Here is a 21516-nt window from a genome sequence, read left to right on the forward strand (position 1 = left end):
CAGCCTCAACCTCAGTAGCGGAATGGACTCGTCACTTCCTGGCCGCAAGCCACCTGCCGCTTGTTATTCCGCCCGCTCTCCACCGACTCCCTGCCCTCGTCCAAGATGGTCGTGGCCGCTCCGTCAGTTGGGGAGACGCTCTATCCGCCGGCGACGCTCCTCTGTGGTGATCCGGAGACCGGAAGCGGCAGTCGGCGGCGGCGCTGCGGGGAGGCAGCTTGGGGCCGAGGCCGGAGGTGAGACACGAGACCTCCCCCCCCCCAGGGCGGCGGGGCAGGCAGGCAGGTGAGCGACCGGGGCGGTTACAGGGGGGCGCTGCGGGCAGCTCCTCGCTGAGAAGCTGGAGCGGGATGAGGCGGCCCCGGCCGGGGGTGGGGGGAGACCAGCGAGTTCAGCCTTGCTGGGCTGCGGCCGCCCCTCAGAGACGCGCCGAGCCTCCCTCCCCCCGCCCTTCTTTTTTAACCCTTGGGGGCAGCAACGCGGCCATATTTGCTCTGGCAGCGAGCTCGGGGTTCAGACAGCCCCGGCAAGGGCGTCCTTCAGAGTTTGGGCTGGTGTTTTGTTAACTCTGTGGTTGGCCTTTGACACCCCGGGTTCCTGTCCCACACGCGAACCACAGTCATAGAAAACCTGGACTCTGGGAGGTCATGTCTAGTCCAACCCCTGCTCACAGCAGGACCAGCCTCAAGCAGATCATCCCAGCCATGGCTTTGTCCAGCTGGGTCTTAAAAACCTCCAAGGATGGAGCTTCCCCCACTGCTCCGGATTGCCTGTTCAGTATTTTACCACCCTCCTGGTAAGAGAGTTTTCCTAACACCAACCTAAACTTCCCTTGCTGCAGCCTGAGCCCGTTGCTCCTTGTTCTGTCATCTGCCCCCACTGAGAACAGTCTGGCTCCATCCTCATTTGAGCCTCCTCCTCCAGGTCACCAGCACAGTGACCCCAGCAGTACTCTCCTGGGAGGGCCTCGGGGTATCCCTGGGGTGAGAATTGCTGCTTCAGGCAGAGTAGGTCTGAAGCGCTCTTTTTGTCAAGAAGCCAGGCTGGAAGGGACCTGCAGAGGTTACCCCTGCCTGAGGCCGCATCTGCCCTGTCCAAGCCACCCTCTCCAGTGCGTAATCTAACCTCTACAGAAGACTGCTGTGGACTCTGACATGATATAGACCTAATACCTTATTCCTTGGATCAAGGGAGGTAATTGTATGCACCAATTGACCCCTTCCTCCACCCCCCACAAAAAAAAAAAGAAGAAGAAACAAAGAAACCCACCACACACTTCCATGATTTTTGGTCATGAGGCCATGTTGGTGCTCAGTCAGAGGAGAAGACTGGTGGCAGTGAGGTGAGGTGTGTGCATCCTGCTGTATTGACTCATGGGGAGGATTAGTTTGTTGGGGGGGGGGAATGGGGTGAGCAAATAAAAGCCACCCAGAAGCCAGAAATTCAAGGAAATGAGTTCACAGGTGACTGTTCCCACCAAAACAGGGAGATGTTCAAGGGTATTAATGTTTGTAATGGAGTGATGATGGGGAGCTGTTAGTGGCAGATCACTTGAAAAAACAATTCCTGTAACACTTATGAAAGTTACAGGCTTGTCTGTTTCAAATATTGCTTATCTCTCTCCATGGTGGTGTGTTGTGAGCAACAAAGACATTTCATGTACCCAAGTGGCAAGCAGCCTGTATAATTCACATTGATTTTGGATCTGTGCCATGTGAAGCATCTAGAGGTACTGTGGGGAACTGGTCAGCTGTTACGCTGACTGACCGGTATCCACCGTCCCCAACCCTCTGAAGTTCTGGAACCTGCGCCGCTTACAGAAGGAAACTGCCAATATGTCAATCCATGGTCGTTCCCAAACCAGGGATGTTGTTCAGGCACTGGTTATGGATCTGTGAGGAGAGCAGTTATCTGGGTCACCACTACATGGGCTCACGTGTTACTTCTTCTACATATATTTACTCCAAGACTCATCAGGTCCAGCATCCTCACATCTGGGGAAGATCTAAGACAGGATTCCAGTTTTCTGTGCTAGGTAAATCACTCAAAAGTATATACAGAGAAACAAACCGAATCAGAATTAAGTGGGCTAATATCAAAGTAGGCCGATTTTAAGAGGTTGATTCGACAGTATTACATAAACCAACAATTTTTCATGAGCTGACTCTAATCTATAAGGGCAGCTGTCTTGTATAGCTGTTAACTCCACAACTAACAGACCATTATCAATTTCAGTACCAGCTGATATATTTTTCTGACAAACTGCTGCTATAGGGAGGATCAGATAATGCTCAGGTTGAACCTGAAGTCAGAACTATATTTCAGATTCTAAGTAAGGCAGTATGCGTGAATTACTTCTGGTAAGGTAAGAGTCTGTCTTTCCCTGCATCCCCTTATCCAGGATTACCTAAAACATTCCAAGTCAGTGTGATGCAGTTTGTTATGTGTCATATTCAGATAACCTGATTTCTCAAGATTAAACCTACCAGGCTGACCCATGTAATACATGTGTGCTCTTTTAGGCAGAAAAGTTGTTTAAGTGAGGGCTCTCTTAAGTACTTGATTAACTATTTTATAGGCACCATCTCATCTTTGAGTTATTCATGTATACTCCTTTGGGCATGCATTGCATATACTACCAGCTACTTGCTGGTGTTAAAGGGAAAAAAGTATATGTGAAAGTATGGTATGTTGGCATAAACAGCCCTCAATGAATAAAAATTAGAAAAGATGACCAAAAAAGGGTGATACTTGTGTAGGATGGTTTGGTAGTTTTATCACTTTTAGGTAGCTGATACGTGGTTGCAAAGATTAGCTTCTTGGCATGATTATTTGAACATTGACAGACTGCTGATTCATCAGAGATCACATACTTGAAAATGTTGATTTGTAGATATTTGTATGTTGCCAGACTTCTCAGCCCTTGGTAGCCAGCTGCAAGGGTGGGACAAGCTGAGGCCTTCTTTGTTAGGGCTGATGGCATAACATAGCCAAAGGCTAGGAACTATTGCATGCAAAAAAAGTCTGAGCAGCCTGAAATGAGGTGGGTTTTCTTCCTTATGCTCTAGCTAGTTTCTTCCCTTTGGAACTTATCAGGAGTCCCTTGTTAAAACAAAATGAGATGGGCTTCTTCAGAGGTCACTGGCATAATCCAGCAAGGCCGGAGTAGTTCGCCTTTGTGTAAATGAAGAACCTCCTCATTTCCATAGTCATGGGCTTTAAAACTCCATAAATATTGTTGCAGTCAAGAGACCTATGAGTTTGATGAATGGTCATGAGTAGGGATCTACCAAATTCATGGCGGAAATCAGCTACATGGCAGCTCCTTTAGTTTTGCAGGTTCCCCAACATGCCCCCTACCCCCCAGCTGATTAGCAGAGGGGCCAGTCAGTCCCAAAAGCCAGGGTCCCTCACCCAGTGGGGGAAGGGAACCTGCAAGATTAAAGGAGCTGCCACGCAGCTGACTTCCACTGTGAATTTAGTAAGTCCCTAATCATGGGTCAGTTCACAAACATCTCAGCCATCCTAGCTCACAGAATTAAAAAAAACCCATAAGGCTGAAACTTACAAAGCTTAAAACTGAAATTGTAGGAAAATGCCAATTACACTTTAACTCAAACATGAATATTGGAAGGCAGTAGTTCATGTTCTGCAAACAGGTATGTTCAAGTTCTTTTAAGCTTACAGCTTGTTGACTCGACTTCGAACAACATTTGTGACCCAGGTGAAAGTTTAGATTTTGCTCTAGTCAGGACAAAGAGCAAAAAGTCTTCCTTTGAAAATCAGTGTTTGGAGGCCTATGCACCTTAGACTGGTTAAACCTTTGTGTGTCATCCCATGTAACCATGGGTTTAGTACGTGCAGTGTAGCTTACAGAAAAATATTTTTGTAGTCTTGTAAAATGTTGCATTCTTTTTATTGCAACTAATTTCCCCCCCTTCTGTTTTTCTTTAGTTACCATTAATTCCTCTGTAGCTTCCTCTGAGCACTGTGTGAAGACTATTAAAATTGATCCTAAATAGAGCCTTTGTTGAGAAAACTGGTGTATAAATCTAATACATAAATAATGTATGGAATATCTTGGGACCCATAGTCACTATGCGAGGACCGAGTCCCATTGGGAAGCTGAGCATCTGTTTTTTAGGTGCACATATATCCTTCCATCTGACTTCAGTGTAGGATACCATGAGATACTGGTCAATGTACATTATGTGCCTGGGTCTTGGGAACATTATTTTTCTGTTTTGAAGATGCATGGGGAAGGGAACACAAGCCAGCCTATACAAATATAAATGTTATACATATTTTCCTGGGAACTGGGCTCAGGCTATTGTGTACACTTTACGTGGGACAGCTTTGTTTTGACTCAGGCTCTTATGGCCTAAGCGTGGGAATTACTAGGATAGAGAACTTTATCTCCTTCTCCATCATTGTCTCTGCTTACTAGCAGCCTGTGAGCTTACTTTTAGCTAAAACTGTTATGTTCATGCTAGAAGTCCAGAGAATTGTACCAAATTTCTGTTACCAAAATTCTTCAATATCTTTGAAGTCTAGATATTTGTGTCCATGATACAAATATGTAACAAGTTATTAAGAGTCTTTAGGTATATGCATGCAGATTAACTTTTATTATTCAGTGTTATTTTGCCTTTAACAGATCAAATGCTAGGTATGACATGAAAAAAATTGAAAATATGTTCGTTTCTTAAGCAAATATCTTGTTTTAAAGGGACACTGAGTTTGGCCTAAATGACTCAAGTGCCCTATTTAAAGAGTTTGTTTCCACCTGTGGGACTTTTTACCATCTTTAATTTTCCCTGGGCCTGAGGAAGGGCATGTGTGCCTGAAACCTTGCAGAAAAAGATAATTTTTTTTAGACTTCTTATTTGGTTTAATAAAAGGTTCATCTCTGAACCAAACGTTCTTGAATTTTGCATTTCTATTTAAAGAAACACTTTCCTGTTTGATACTGTATTTCTTTTGTTTCTGGAGGAATTATTTTCACTGTACAAATGGTCTAAAAAGTGGCCCCTTTCTGCATATAAAAAGTGGCCTCTCCATCTACCACCTCTCTACTTTTTCAGCTGATTTGTAAAAGCTGGAAGATTGTGTGTTGCACTGAGAGAAACGGTTGAAGTGGACTATGTTCCAGTCTTCCAAGGGACACTGATAGTTCAGTCTGTATGTTAAAATGGTTGCATCTCAGCAAGCAGAATATGCAGAATTCTGTCTCTGTTCTTTATTTAAAAAAAAACAGATCAGGCAGTTCTGTGAAAGACCTGGACTTTGAGCTGCCTTGGATGTAAGACAACCCATTGTTATTTCTTCATGACAGTTTCACGCTTTGCAGACATCCACTTTGCAAAGTGTGAAACAGTCATGAAGAAATAACAATCTGTTGCCTTATTTGTGAGCCAGCATTTCTGTTTAGTTTTAGAGGAAGATCAAGATCAAAAGCTGAGAATTTTGTAAAGGAAATGACATGCTTGCAAAAACATTCTACTTGATATCTCAGGAGACCGAGGCCTTTAGCTATTCAACAGATAAAGCACCAGCAGCTAAAAGCAATCTAAAGCACAAGACCCCAGTAATGTTTCCATCCTCTTCCATAGAGTAAGAGCATATTTCAATCCTTGTTTTCTATCCAGAAAAATACAGGACACTAGTGATCGTGATTTGTCTCGCAGATACTTACCATGAGCTCTACAGCTACCTGACAGTGGAGATTTCAGTCTCCACATCTATGTCTGATTTAAGAAGAGATAAACCACTCCACTACTGGGTCATCTATGTCTCTTGATCTAAGTATTTCACTAAGTAAAATTATAATGAAAATTAGGAGCCATAATGGCATATTTTCCTTAAGGTGTCGTACAGGCAAATTTCACTTGTGTTGCATAATATACTTGGTATAACTGGGCAAAATTCACCTCCACTGCTGCTCAGCCACACCAGGTGCATCCAATGGAACAGCAGGTGCAGGAGTCGCTAGTGCTGGCCTGTTGGGATTAAATAAGTTTGAAAAATCTCTCTTTACCTGCAGGCCTTTTTGCTAGCACAGGTGAACCTCCACAACGGCCTGATTTTGCAAGTGATGGGCTCGGAGAACAGCGCTTTAAAGAACAACAAACTAGAAAAACAGCCATTTACCTTACCAAGTGGACTCAAAATTTACCCAGCTGTGCTGCAAGATGGCAAGCTTGCCTCAGTCTTTGTGTATGAAAGAGAAAATGAAGACAAGGTTAATAAAGCTGCCAAGGTACTGTAATGAAAGCGGCCATTCTAAGTAATAGTGTCCTTTCTAATTAGTCTTTCCACTTTTTCTAATACTGGTAGGACCAGCTCTCAGTTTCTGTTGATGAATGTCATCAAAGCCATGTGGGAGGAAGGGAAAAAGGCCAATTCCCAGAATTGTTGAAGATCTTCTTTATAGGGAGTGGGACACACAGACCAGTCCCTCAAATATGGGTTTTGGTTTAGTTTTCTTTATACGAGTAGAAAGTTTCTATGGTATGATAAAAGCACAAATAGACCAGCAAATGGAAGAGTGTGAATCCTGGATACTGAGTAGTTGAGGTTCAGGCCTAGAAGTTAGAATTCTCAGCAGCAAGTGGAGTGTTTACCCACACCTCCTTAATGTATTTTTAACAAGAAATATCAGCTAATGTCAAAACCAAGACTATCCACCAAGCCCCCTGTCCATACATCATGTCACAGGTATAGACTTTGTTTCTTCCTTGTTTTTTTGGAAGCACCTGAAAACCTTGCGCCACCCTTGCCTTCTACGCTTCCTCTCTTGCACTGTGGAAACAGATGGAATACACCTGGTGACAGAGAGGGTAAAACCTTTGGTGGTAGTTCTGAAGATACTCTCCTCTGCTGAGATCTGCGCAGGGATTTATGACATATTGCTGGCTCTTGTCTTCCTCCATGAAAGGGTAAGTTCTCAGTAGCAGTAGACACAAGAGTGAGCTTTGGTTCTCAGTGGAGATTGGAAGTAAAGGTGATGGGCAGTATTTGGTCAGTGGTCTTATCCATGTGAGACCTTAACTCTCATTTCATGTTCCCCTGTTGTATTTTATTCCCTGTATCATGGCAGGAGCAGTAAATATCACAAAGTACGAGAAAGGAGTGGTTCGTATCAGTTGACCCCTGCAGTTCCAGGCTGCCTTTACATAGCATGAATTGGTTCTTTAACAGTTTTTTGAGTCAATGGCTGCTTAAAACAACTTAATTAAAGAGTCAGAAAGAAAGGAAGAGAATTATAATCCCATGATCTCATAGCCTGAGATCCCATGACTGGTCAGAACCATGAAGAAGTGATGTTATGTTGTTGGGAAAACAGATTCCCAAACTAACACATTTTGTTAACTGTCCTTGTGATGCATGAGATACGGGGCTGTGTTACTTCTCCCTTGGTCCAGTCCTGTGTTTTAGCACATGCTAGGAGTGACTGTAGCAAATACCAGGAGCTACAGAAGTATAATTTTCAGTTCCTGTGTTTGAATTTAGGGTCTCTCCTTCATCTTAATTATTCTACAAGGACTGTGAAGGTTAAACCTGGCTTTATTTAAAGCTTGGCCCTCATGTGTGGTGCCCAGGGTTTGTCTGTTAAAAAAAACAAACCAAAAACAACAAAACCCAAAAAAAACTTTACAGGATAAAAATTGAATTCTATGCTTTTGGCAGCTTTTCCTTAGATCCTCATGGCACCTAATTAGTGCTAACGAGAATTATATGCCTTCTGCTATCCCCAGGTCTATTGTTTGTTTTATATTTTAGGGAAACCTAACGCATAACAATGTCTGTTTATCATCCGTGTTTATAAGTGAGGATGGGCACTGGAAACTAGGAGGAATGGAAACAGTATGTAACCTTAATGAAGCTACTCCAGAGGTAAGAGCCAAACAAATAATACTCTCCAGTGTCCAGGAGAAGGGCTTTCTGATTACTGGGTTTTCACCTTGATAAAAAGCTAGCTGCCAGAATTTGGTATTACATGAGTTGGTGTCTTTTCCTATTCCAGGACCTGAAGCTTGTTCCAAGGGCACAGTTACCACTAAGTACCATGTTGGGGTAAATGCAGAAACTAATTCATCATTAGCTAGGCCAGTGGTCACCAACTGGTTGATCCTGGTTGATCAGGCAGCCCCTGACAGTCTATCTCAGTCTGGGGTGCTAGCCCCACCCCAAACTGAGATTGACTGTCAGAGGCTCTGTGATCGGGAGTGGCTGGGATGCAGTCTGGGAGCGGTGGGACATAGGAGTGACAGGATGCATGTGATTGGGCTGAGCCATGCCCCCTGCCACCAGGGCTGTGCCGGGTGAGTGGGAGAATTCCCCAACCACATCCCCTACTACCAGGTGAGTGGGGCCTCAGCCAGGGGTGAGTCAGAGCTTGGGCATGGCGAGGTAGCTGCTGCTGCAGGACTCGGAGCACAAAACCTAGCGTGCAGCGGCAACCATCTTGCCAGGATGGGGTGCATGTGCTGCCTGCCCCCACCCCGTGCACCTGGCCAGGGCCCCACTCACCCCAGTCCATGCCCCACTCCCTCCCTCACTTTGGGGGCCTCGATCTGCCCCCCACCTCCAACTGGCCTGCTGGAGGGTAGGGAGGGTGGCCTGGTAGACCCTGGATTGCCCTTTGCTTGAAAAAGTGATCTTCACCTAAAAAGATTGGAGACCACTGAGGTAGACAACTAGTCCTTCAGGGGAGAGCTGGCTGCAAGGAGGTGTTGGGGTTGGAGAGGATAAGGTGGGAGCCTCACTGGGGATGATCTCTCAACTGCTGGCTAGTAAAGGTATTTACTTTCATATGAAATAGAATGATTTCTTCTTCCTTAAAACAAGCAGAGAAATAAAACCATTTAAAGAGGGCTTTGGATCTCCCTGCTTGGCATCTCATTGGATTTTAATAATGTTGATGAATGCTTATCTTGAATTCTGCTATATGTTGTGCAGAGTCAGAGGCATAACTAAATATATGGGTGCTTACTACCTTTCATCTTACAGGATCTGGGAATTCATAATTTTTTTCATATAGCATTACTGATATACTATCACCTCTGAGAATGGAGCAGCAAGACAGACATTGTGGTGCACATTGCAAAAAATATTTGGATTAAGAACATTGGGGTAAAATCTTTTATTGAAGGACCATGGGTATTTTTTCAAGTCCAAGCAAAACACATTCAAAGACTTAACGTATTTACTGAAATCCAAAATGACTCTGAATTTAAGATTCACCCCCCCCAATAATTAGATTCTGTATATGGAAAATGCTATACATTTGCAAAATTTTTCCACATGTAGAAACTAATTATTGGAAGATTGTCTTACATTTTTCCTCACTACCACTACAGCAGGGAAAACATTGATGGGGGTCAGATGGTGGGGGCAGCACTGGAAGAGCTGTGGTAAGGGGCAGGTGGTGGGAGAAGCAGCTGGGGGGCAATGGAAAAGGCAAGCAGCTTGCTCTCTGTCCCTCCCCCTGACATGCACACACTTACTACCCACACCTCTGCCAGCAACCTGTCTCCCTCCCCCTGCTGCAGCCTCTGTTCCCTGTCTGCCCCCACCCCCTTTCCTTCAGCACTGGTAGGCTGTATCCCTGTTCCAGCCTGGGGCATGAAACAGCCTCAGCCTGGCCCTGAGTCTGTGGCCAGGGGAGAGGCAGTGGGGTGCACAGGTGGCAGGAGGGCAAGCAACAGCTATGGCTCCCCCCCTAACCTGGGGTTAGGGTCAGGGTTGGGACTAGAGCTAGAGCCACAGGAGCAGCCTGGCCTCCCTACCACCTCCTACTTCATTCTAAGATGAAGGAGTTTTTCCTGTCATGTTAAATGTGGTGGAGGGGGGTGGAAATCTCACGTAGAAATCAAATAAATACTGTAAATCTGAAGGGCTAAACTGATTAAAATGCAGTTACTTCAGGGCTTCTTGGCATTTTACACACGATGTTTAGATACCTGAAAGTTCCCCACTGGGGTAGGTGAAGCATGGCTACTTCTTGGCTTTGAGGTGGAAGGAGAATCTTGTGCTAGACATTCAGCTAGTCTCAGCAGGCCTTGGCATGTATGGCCTGCAGTGGAGGAGGTAGTCAATGAGTAAAAAAAGCAGTCGTAGCTAGTAGGTTTCATCTTCTACATGCTGGTACCAATTTGTGAATCTGGATAAGTGATTAGGACAAAATATTTATCATGAAGTTTTCTTTTTTACCTTTCTAGTTCCTGCGTGATATCAAATCAGTGAGAGACCAGGCAGGCATCCCTCCTGAAGAGATGGTTAGTAGCCCTGCTATGTTACAGAATTAGCAAAAGATTCTGTTCTTGCTAGAGTGTTCTTTTTGGAGGATGATTAAACACAGAAGTTCAGACCAATATTTTTCATCTATGTATAATATGTAGGATCTCTGTTTTAATATAAACCTAAAGAAATAATACACGCACTATTTTATTAGATATATGTTAAATAGAAGTCCTGAAGTCTATATGCTTAGGTGTGGAGGGTATGTCTACCTAGGTAACTCCAGAATAAAGTCTGTTATTCTATCCCTATCTTGGGTATTGTTAAAAGGAGGGAGGGAGGGAGGTGTCTTAACAGAATTAGCCATGAACAGAGCAAGAGCCCTAACAGCAAATAATCTGGTAGCTCTGTCCCAGCCCATAATTTTTAAGTAAGTAATGCTTGGTGCTTTGCAACCCCTGTTGATATGCTTACCTTTTTTTAATATGCCTTCCATGCAACTCCCATTTTTAAAAAGGTGACATAGTTGCTCTATACTTCCTCTTTCTCGATAAGTAAATGTAAAATGCTTTTTCCCTAATAAATACTCAGAATTGATCAGTTTTGCAGTTGCAGGGAACAGCAGTATGTGATTGAATTTAGGCTTCAGGCCCTGTGTATTCAAGTTTTGATGCTGTTTTTCTTTTCTAACTACTTCGTATTCAACTGGATTTATGTGGGATGTGATTGTGAATGTCTTTGTATTGGTCCAGGAGCTACTTTCAGGGGGGTGTCTACATGTGCCCTTAACTGTGAAGTTGACTAATTAGCTCCACACTAAAGTGTCACCATCTGCATATGCAGTGCTATTAAGCTGGAACAAACTAATTAACTCTGCCTTAGTACTTGTGTCAGGCAGTATTATCCTGTCCTATGGTGGAGTTTAGTGCACCACAGTGTATGTGTAGACAGTAACCAGGGCTGGCTGGGGCATGAGGGTGTTACAGTGCAGGGACTGGCTGCCAGCTAGCCCTGCACTTTAGCACCCTTGTGCCCCAGCCAGTCCCTCTGCAGCACATTCAGCTGGGGCAGAGCAGCTCCAGGCTGGCAGGCTGACCCCTACCAGTCCTTCTGCCAGCTGGGGGGGTCTGCCACCCTGGCTTAATGTGCTGCAGTCCTAAGCACATACTTAAACACTGAACCCAGGAGCAAGAAACTGGTGCAAGCTGCACCGGAGCTTATTCAGCCATGCTACTCACACATGCCATTGTGCCCTCAGTCTCCTAGGTTGATCCCATGTTTGGCAGATTTTAACTAAAAAAAAACAACAAAAAAAATAAACCTTCTCCCACCATCTCCCCTCTCCTTGCCTAGGTTTTGTTTTGTTTCCATAGGGTGCATGTGTTAAATAAATGGCTTGCTAGATTATGTACTGTTTCTGTTTGGTCATTTTATAATTTAAAAGAATTGGAAAATCATCCTATAAAACCAATACCAGGCAAGTATGGGTTAGTATTTTTAATCATTCTAAAAATAACAGAACAGAAATGATTATACTAAGTTTTATGAAATGAAGGTGACCAATATAGGCAGGTATGGTTCTGTGGGTAATTCATGTATTAAAAATATTGCTTCTCATGTGCAGAGAATGCTTCCTGAACATCACTATCAGGGCCTCTTGAAGATTGTGGTTTATGTAAATTTTACATTACAAAGAACAATCCAGTCATGCACTATTTAATTTCTTAGAAAGTATGAGTTCTGAAACTGAAATCTGTGTTTGTTACTCAGACACTCAAAGATTACCAGCTTCTCTTAAATAGATGTTCAACTTTTTTTTTTTTTTAATAAGTGACCATGTTTATGTAAAACTTGGTGCAAACAGTATACTCCATTTTAGACTATCTAAAGAACCAAAGGTCTTATTGGATATTATTGGTTGTTTTGTGGCCACATAATTTTATAGTGCTTTTGCACTCAATTTCCATGTTTTTCCCTAGTAATCAACTAGAATGTTTAAAATATAATCAGCTCTTTGTTCTGAATAGAGCATAAGATCTATCCCTGATTAACATTGGTTTTCATAGAAATACAGAAAGTTGTTGGCTTATGATTGCTGAATGCATTCCTGAGGGTATTGTTTAATAGTAATGTACTTACTTGTGCTTCTAGATTATAAATTCTTTGAGGCAAAAGTCCTTTAGTTTAGCATAATAGTGCATTACAAATAAAGTAAGTTGGAGTTACAGGGCTATGAAAAGACTTAGAAAATGAAAGGATGGTAGGTAATGATGGAGATTGTATAGCTCCTTCTTTATGATGCTTATTTCTTTAGTCTGCAGATTTCTGCATTCTTTCTGAAAGCCATGGACATGCCCGAGATGCCTATTCGTTTGGAACAATGATTGAAAATCTGCTGACAATCTTGAATGATCAGGGTGAGATTCCTCCACAACCTATAATAAAATGCCCTTCTTTTGCTACCACACATGCCAAGTAATCCTGTGGCTGATTGTGTTCAAGCATGAACAAAAATACCTTTTATTTTGAGGAATTGTGTTCCAGGAGAAGCGTGACAAACTTTGCAATCAAGGACTGTCCATTGCACTTGCTGTGAATTTCAGGAATTAAAAACTTTTCTATCCACATGTTCTTCCTGTTTCATGCTTTACTTTCATAGACTTGGAGATTTCTAGGGGTTCCAACTACCTTATGCTGTAATAAGTTTCACTCTGACACCAGAAATCAGTGTGTAGGGTGGGAAGCTGTCTTTATAATATATATATGAGAGATAGTATTGTTCGGTAGCTGGTGTGGAGCTTAAGCAGTTGGGGTAACTGCTCTGTTCCAGAATCTTACTTCCCTTTTGTATGGCTGTAAGTTGCATAATTTCTCCATTTTGCACAATGTGGGTGATGAATTTGTTTAGCTGCTTTAAGATGAAAGGAACTACCTAAGTGCAAATTACTATAAAGGTTGTGAGACTTTCCTGTGCCTAATATTGTGTGCTTCTTAGTTGCAGTAACATAGTGTAATGACATGTTACTGGATGCAGGAACAAGTTTTATGTTACAGTTAGGTAGGAGATCTTTAGGTTAATCAAGTTAAAAGACAGATGTACATCTGAACTGCATTATCTCTTCTCTTCCCTTAAAAAGCTCCTCTGTCTCCTTTCATGTCAAATGCCTCAGACCTTCCTACCTTAGCTACTGTATAGAAGTTCTCTCCCAGTCCTGTGTATCTGGTGGGTTGGCTTGTGCCCTGAAGAATGAAGTTTGATATCCCTTAATTTTTTTCCTATATCCCATTGCTGTGAATATCAAATCCTCCTTTAATACTGTAAAACTCTTTTCCTCAGTCCATGGATTATGTATGCCCCATAGGTTCTGGAGAAAAAGGGGATCTTTCCAGTTTGGATTTCCTGTGTTTTAACTTTTATTGAAAGATCACTTGTGCTTAACAATAAACTCCTATCTCTTACTTATCTGTTGATCTCAAAGCACTTTGCAGAGAATGAATTTCTTCATCCCATTGTTCACACTGGCAAACTGAGGCCAGCAGCTTGGCCATGGTCTCACAGAAAGCCAGTAACCACACTAGGAATACAACCTAAATCTTCTGCCAAGTTAAACAGTGCTTAATATATTGGGCCATGCTGCCTCTTGTGAGAGCATAAGTAGATTATTTTAGTTGTTTTACTTTTATATGTTTGCTAAACGGACTAGAAACTTATTTGACTTTCATTGTAATGGTATCAGATGGGAACTTCAGTATAATTAAATCTTTATAGTTCTGAATTAGAAAGCAGTAGGGCAGATGGAGGGTGAGAAGAAAGGAAGCTACTCGTGTCATCTTATCAAGCTGAGGAGAAAGTCTAGCTTTTATAAACTGCATTATCTCTGCTTGCTCCTAAATGTTTTAAGAGCAGGCTGGCTCAGGCGAGGGGAGATGAATTAAAAATGCCGTTTCTAAAACAGTAAGAAGCTTATGATAGCTGTTAGACAATGGTAGGTAAGCTTTGTTACCTGTCAGCATTTGAGAAATAACGATTTTCCACCTAAGGAAGGAGGAATCTCTGAGTCCTGCATGTTCCCCATGTTTGGAGTGGAATCTAATGGAAGATGTGTGGCTTTCAGTTTCAGCGGATATTCTCTCAAGTTTTCAACAAACCTTGCACTGCACACTGCTGAATCCAGATCCAAAGTGCCGTCCACCCCTGTCCAGCTTGCTGTCTCATGAGTTCTTCAGGTGAGTAAATGCGTGCATTGGTTACTCATGAGCATCTTACGTACTTTATTCTGTAATTATGTTTGTACTTCATGTATCGTATATGAATCAAACCTCCAAAAAGAAAGTCAAAGATGTTAGCAACCCAAAAGTAGGCAGTACTAATGAGTAAGGTGGGCATTGATTTCAGTATTAAAAGCATCTCTTAAGGTGAATTAAATGAGCTGACTAATTCATGTGGGAACAGCCAGCTCACAGCTGCTCACCCTTCATTAAGTTTTATTACTTTATTCGACCCCCTTAATAGCAGCCTTGAAATTGATGGGACTTTGTCAGTTTCATTTTTGCTAATAGCACAGCACTGAGATAAACTAGAAGGATCAACTATCCACTCCCCATGTTAGGCTCATTTAGCAGTCAGAAAGTTGCCTGTTGTATGGCCTATACTTACTGTGCTCAGACAGATGTGTTGGTAAAGCATCTCACATGTAAAAAGCCTCATCTTATTCACAGTGGGGTGTTGAAATTGGAGCAGATTTGTTGAAAAACAGCAACCCTCTTGGTTATAGCCAGTTGAATCTCCCTCACTTTGTGGGTGGGGGTAGTGCATGGCCTAGAAAACAAGACTCTTCAAAGTATGTTTGCCTTAAATCCAGCTTTACTACCTGTTTGCACAGATTGCCCTCAGTGTGGTGTGGTCTAAGGATATCAATATTGTCCCAGCAAGGACATGTATTTTTCCCACCATAATGCAGTAACTGGCTCAAGAGATTGCAAATGTAGCTTTTCCCATTTGATGCTGCAAATTGCTGACCTCAAAATCATGGCATCATTGAATTCCAACTGAAGACTAACAAGCAGGCTGAGGAAATTACTTTTTGGTATCATTCCTATTCTTAATGGACAGACGCTTGTATTACACATGTGCTTTTACTTGTCTCCATCAGCCTCAAGAGAGGCTAAGAATAGAATGAGCAATAGAGATTGAATTCTCCCATCTAGAAATGATTGCAGTGGGATTTTGAAACATATTGGTGGGGATAGAAAATAAGAAGCTGAGACTTACTCCAACATTCCTAGTCCAACATCACTCATTTAAGCTCCGCTGTCCTCCTCCATCTGGTGAATAAAAGATAGGAGGTTGCTCATTTTAAAATTCTTGGTGATGCTTCATATTCTTTATTTTTGTGGTTAGGAATGATTTCCTGGAAGTTGTGAACTTTCTAAAAAGTTTAACAGTAAAGACAGAAGAGGAGAAAACTGAATTTTTCAAGTAAGTGACAGAACTTCAGTCTTTCTAGGGGCCCTTCATGTGAGAAAATATTGATCATGTTCCAGCTAAGGTCTCAGCAGGACTTCCAGGACATGTCTACATGGCACAGTGCAGTACTGCAGACATATCCAAGGTAGCTTGAGTAACAAAGCAATATAGCTTTAGTATAATACTGTTCCCAGGCTAACTTGTCCTGCTTTCTTTTTCAGAGAAGGGTTAGTTTTAATAGCGATTTGCATATGCTCGGTTCTCAGTATAGCTGCCAAGCCCAGGCAGTGTCATACTAACATGGCTATATTGCTTTGGTATCTGAACTAACTTGGTTATCCCTGCACAATGCTGTTTTGTGTCTAGTAGACATTTCCAGTTATCGGTCTTAGGGTGGATGCTTCCTCTGTTTTGGATTTCAACCTTTTACACACTTCATCACCTTTGTGCTCTGGTTTAATGTCTTGCTCATGCTAAGCAAATCCAGTGTTGGCATCAGTCAGTAAGTATTCATTACCATCTTCGCTGTGTGGTTTTGCTTCTGCATGGCTTCAGGGTTTTTTTAAAACATTTATGCAACTTTCTGCACAATGCTGATCACTCGGTTGTGATGTGACAGTCCCACAGCTGTGGGTATACAACTAGGCGATCAGCAAATACTTTCGTTGTATAGAAACTGGTCCTGTTGCTCGCTGTGAACTGACTAGAAAACGGAACAATAGTGTAGTGCAGCTATGTCAAATATATTTTCTGAAACATTCAGTGTTTTCTAGAGGTCCGATTGGGAACTTGTGAAATTACGCAAAACTAAAGGTAGTTGCTGTATCATAGGCAGTGGGGGTATGAAAAAGCAAGTTTCTTATTGTCCATGAGATACAACTGGAAATCAACTGTAACTTGTTTGGCAAAGGAAGGGTGAAGGAGAGACTTAATTGTCTGGTGTTAACTTGAAAAACGAGTATTTTGTAGCATCCTGGTAGCATTTTTTGTTGCAGAGGAGGAGGGAGGCCTGAACATCTGTTCTCTGTCATGTATTTCATTTGAGGAACTAAATCCAAGCTGCTCTCTACAGTGAGGACTTTTAGCCAAAACAGTTTTCAAAAACTGTTCCTGATCCTAAAGCGTGTTTTTTTTGTTTTTTTTTTTGTTTTGTTTTGTTTTTTTTTATTCAGCTGGGTCCCATGTACCCTTTGACTTCACTGGAGCTGTGCAGGATCCACACAGACAAATCAGGCTACAGAATTTGGATCCTGATTTGTTTCTGCACTGCAGATGGTTAAAAGTATTATAAGCTTTGGAAAGAATCCATTGCTAGAATATTGCTGGAGGCAGAGTTTCTCTTTAGCCATGTATTTAGCCCCAGCAGTCAATCTTGATAAAAATCACACCCCAAAAAATGTTTTGTTTTTTTAGTAGTGAAGTCTTGTCCTTAAAAGTTATAAAATGCCACGATTAAAGTTGCTTCTGTAACCTTAATTTGACTCCCTTGTGCATATATGCATTATGATACAGTCTTTAATTACATGGAGCTGTTTTGGGGGGGGGAAGGGGGTTTCCAGGGAACTGCATATTTAGGGCACAGGACAGAGTAGTTTTGGCAGTAAATCAGGGCTGTGGTAAAGGAGGCTGTTGTCTCTAAGACCTCTGTTTCATTTGGGACAGAAGGTAGAAGGTGTATAGCGAATAGGACAGGATTTCAGAAAAAGAAAGTGAGTCTTATTAAAGCAGTTACATTCTAATCTGGAGATGCGAGTTCCATTCCTAGCTCCCCCAAAGCTTTTACTATACGATGCTAGTCAAATCACTTGAAACAATTTTTTCACAGGTGCCTCTAGCCATGAGTTCCTTGTTTCAGGTTGGGCACAGAGAAAATGTGTGGTCTTATTTGCAGCAGTGCTGAGTTGTCTGAATGGCAAGTGAAGTCAGTGGGTGCTGTGCTTTCTACAGATGGAATACTAGAAAAAAGTAACTTCATAAAAATCAAATTATAGGCATCCCAAGTGGGGCATCTGTAATTAATGGCTATCTTTTAACCTATATATGTAGCTCACTTGCCCCTCTATAAAGTGAATAGCTCTATCCTATCATCTTGCAAGTCATTTGAAGCTAAATGTACCTGTAAAGAACTTTGTACTATACTGATAAGCACCATAGAAAAAACTGTGTGGACAGTAATAATGGTCTTCAAAGCAGGGTTTGAATAGTACAGAAGTGTATTTTAAATACAATTTTGAACAGTTGCTTGTTAAATGAGCACCACACCGCATAAGGCAGGGGATCTCAGTGTTCAATGTTGAGAAATGTAAAGTGTTTCACCTTGGGACGAGCAACCCTCAACACACCTACAGACTTGGCGGCACCAAACTGACTAACACCACAAATGAAAAGGACCTGGGGGTAATAATAGACCACAGTATCAGTATGAGCCGGTATTGTGATGCTGTAGCCAGTAGGGCAAATAATACTCTGGCATGTATCAGTTGATTCATCTCCAGCAAAGCCAAGGAGGTGATTCTCCTGCTGTACTCTGCACTGGTGTGACCACAGCTGTCCAGTTCTGTGCACCATGCTTTAACAAGGATGTGGACAAGCTTAAGAGTCCAAAGAAGAGCCACCCATATGATCAGAGTCTTAAAAGGCAAGTCATATGAGGAAAGACTGAGGCTGGGAGTCTTCAGCCTGAGGAAAAGAAGGCTGAGAGGGGACCTGGTAACAGCTTCCCACTACACTGGGGGATTACATCAAGGGCTCCAGTGAGCAACTGTTCACCAGGGTACCCAAGGGGAAAACCAGGAGTAACAGCCACAAACTCCTGGAAGATTGATTCAGGCTCAACGTTAGGAAAAATGTCTTCAGTGAGGGTGTCCAGACTGTGGAATAAACTCCCTCCAGAGGTGGTGCAATCGCCTACCCTGGAAATCTTCAAGAGGAGACTAGGCAGTCACCTTGCTGGGGTCACCTGACCCCCAGTTATCTTTCCTACTTGGTGCAGGGGGCTGGACCCAATGATCTTCCAAGGTCCCTTTGGCCTTATAATCAATGAAACTGTGGAAAAAACAATAGATGCTTTTTTAATTAGACTATCCTAATGCATGCACATAAGGTGACTGAATTGTGTTTCCTTTCTTAAATGGTTAACCTTGTCTTTTTATCTTTTGTTTAATGTCTTCTTGGCTTCTTTAAAAAGTAAATTGGAAAAAAATATTAAAAAAATTCCATCCTGTAGCATCACAGTCGCTCAGTTTCTCAGCAGCGTTGCAAATCTTACATCTGCATGGACTTCTGCCACTTGAGTTAATAGAATAACTGATAGCAGTGGTGGGGTTGTCATCCTCTTGGGTCAGCCCTAGTGGGGATGAGATGCATACCTGGTCAGTGGGTTTCCTTGATACTTACTGACTGGAGAGGATGCTGTCCTTTCTGAGATGTTGTCCTTTTCTCAGGCTGTCTCCAGGTCAGCTTTCAGCTCCTTGGCTATTGTGTCTTGCATCTACCTAGGGCCTCTAATTATGTACCATGTCCTAGTCTCCTGATCTGGTGAGTCCAAGGTCTCCCAGATCAGATCTATTTCAATTTGTCGCTGGCTACAATCCTATTGTTTCTCAGTGTCATTGTTCAACCAGTCCTGGCTTCCTTTCTCCTTCTATATCCCCAGGCAATCTGTGTCCCCTTTTCCACCTTGCTCAGCTATTCCCAGTCTCCTCAGCTTCAGTCCCAAGCTGTAACCTACCATTACACTGTCAGTTTCTAGTCCCAGTTTCACAAATCTCCTTTTCCCAGCCTACTTCTCCCCACCAAGTTGGCTTTTGTCCCCTCTGTATATGCCAGGCATCATCCTTTGCCATATTCTTTGACCCAGCAAGGAGGATGGATGTGAGCATTGAGACCACGAAAGAGATGGGTTCTCTACTCTCATTCCCAGTGTTAAGACCCACCTCAGTCTGGAATAGCCATTGTACAGTGTCCAGTTTTACCACCATGCTCCATCACTGTGTGGGGATGGAAGTGCAGAGTCTGGGTGGTACTGTAGGTCAGTGACTTTTTTTTGTTTGTTTGGGTTTTTTTTGTTTTAATCAAAATGCACTTGATTCACAGATAAACCCAGAGATTTCAAATAAAAATCCATAGAGTCAAAAACTTTCTTACCTGGTGTGGTCTTTCTGAATTATTTGCAACAAAAAAATTGCTCTATTTGTTTTTCTGTAGTCAGGAAACAAACAAAAGCTAAGAGCTGGCATTTTCCAACAGTCTTGAGTCTAAGAAGTTAAGAACCACTGCACTAGGTGCTTGCTGTGAGGGGGTGCAGCATGCTGAGCATGAATGGAATCTGAAGAATTTGGCAGTGAAACTCTAAGAAGGCTTTAATGAGCATGTGCCAACTGCACTTTTTTTTTTTTTTTGCAAAAGCCTATATCTTTGTTAAATTTGGGCAGATTTCAGAGGAACAGTAGTCTCATAAATAACACAAAGGCTATTTCCATGCCAACTTTCAAGTTCTATTCCAAACCGCAAGGTGCTAGTGCTTGTTAATAAAAAGAATTGACATAGTAAAACAGTGCATTGACTGCTAGCTTAATTCTCAAAAGTGTTTGGGCAAAATTATCCACAAAAAAATTCAGCCTGAGACACGACTGGCTTGGAAAGCTTCCACCTAAGGGGTTAAAGTTTTTGGTAAATTTTATAAGCATAAAAAATGGTTTTGTAATGGGTATTGCAGCTGTAATCATGCTACTGGTAAGTGTACAGAAGGACCTAAGATTGAAAATCACTTTCTAGCTAGCTAAGTTAATGCTGCATTATGGTCAGGACATTATACTGGGCCTAGAAAAAGAACGAGTCAGTCAGTGTGGTTGTTTGTTTGTTTGTTTGTTTTTGTTTTTCCCCTTCCTTTCTGTGTTTAAAAACTGTCAGGCCTCTTTAAAGAAGTTCTGAAGAAAGCTCTAATGCTCTAGTGCGGGGGTGGGCAATTACTGGGCCTGGTGACTACATAGGGAGTTTTGACAGGTTGTCACAGGCTGGGTCAGTACCGATGTGAGTATGGAGCTGCAAGCCTGCAATGTGGAGCACCTGCCATAGAAGTGGCCAGGCAGGCTGCCAGGATGTGCTCCTCACCCCCAGCACAGCTCTGGCCGTGTCTATCACAGGGGCTCCACACTTGCAGCAGGGAAGCCCTGCATTGGACTCTGTGGGGAAGCTCCCTCCACTCCCAGCAGAGTGCGAGGACTGCGCAGCAGGGAAAGCAGCTGTCTCTAGTGTGGGGCTTCCCCCGCTGAGTGCTGGAGCCTGCAGGCATGTGGCATGGAGCCCTGGTGATAGGGCAGGCTCAGCTTCCTCCCTCTGCGCAATGCTGGCCAGAGCCATGTCTGCACCAGGCGCAAGCACCCTGACATTGCCGCTTGCTGCTGCTGCCAGGCAGCAGAGGCTGCATGCCATGGGTGGGGGGGAGTATGGGGGGACCCCACCCCCTTACACACTCACATCCACACCCTGCCCAGCTGAACTCCATGCTCCTGCTGTCCCTCTGGCCGCAGGCTCTGTGCTGCATTCCTGCTTCTACCGAGCTGCAACTCCAGCCCCTCACCCCCCACCAGCCCCACTGCTTCCCTACCTGCTGCCCTGAGCAAGCAGGTTCCGGCTGCAGCAGGAACCCCACCTGGAAGCTGCTGGCTGGGCAGAGCCCTTGTACCCAAGAGGGTGGGAGCAAGGCCTAATAGGGCGTGTTGGGTGGTTGTACATGTGGGTGCCTCATTTCCACTCTCTTGTGGGTGGAAGGGTTGGGGGATGTTGTGGGCCAGATGAAAGTGCCT

At 43.2% G+C, this 21516-nt stretch overlaps 2 protein-coding genes across 8 annotated transcripts in view; one reads left to right on the plus strand and one right to left on the minus strand.

The window, feature by feature from the left end:
* The first annotated feature begins 181 nt into the window (after positions 1-181).
* Positions 182-21516, plus strand: part of SCYL3 (SCY1 like pseudokinase 3) — a 31188-nt gene continuing 9853 nt past the window's right edge. Inside the window, exons 1-8 of one of the 3 annotated variants that reach the window (XM_019530826.1) lie at positions 182-236; positions 6044-6259; positions 6753-6938; positions 7783-7896; positions 10224-10280; positions 12557-12659; positions 14358-14469; positions 15644-15721. In XM_019530826.1, the coding sequence (XP_019386371.1) occupies positions 6095-6259; positions 6753-6938; positions 7783-7896; positions 10224-10280; positions 12557-12659; positions 14358-14469; positions 15644-15721 (815 nt within the window). In that variant the 5' untranslated portion in view covers positions 182-236; positions 6044-6094. Of the gene's footprint in view, positions 237-258; positions 282-924; positions 1195-6043; positions 6260-6752; positions 6939-7782; positions 7897-10223; positions 10281-12556; positions 12660-14357; positions 14470-15643; positions 15722-21516 lie in introns of those variants that run through there. The other 2 variants (XM_019530827.1, XM_019530825.1) reach the window with 2 other exon arrangements.
* Positions 20318-21516, minus strand: part of CUNH1orf112 (chromosome unknown C1orf112 homolog) — a 40217-nt gene continuing 39018 nt past the window's right edge. For all 5 annotated transcript variants that reach the window (XR_002100176.1, XR_002100173.1, XR_002100172.1 and 2 more), the window contains one exon: positions 20318-20329. The gene's annotated coding sequence lies outside the window, so the exon portion shown is untranslated. The remainder of the gene's footprint in view (positions 20330-21516) is intronic.

This window comes from Crocodylus porosus, unplaced genomic scaffold, assembly GCF_001723895.1.
Source record: "Crocodylus porosus isolate Cpor-Errol unplaced genomic scaffold, CroPor_comp1, whole genome shotgun sequence".
Taxonomy (NCBI): domain Eukaryota; kingdom Metazoa; phylum Chordata; order Crocodylia; family Crocodylidae; genus Crocodylus; species Crocodylus porosus.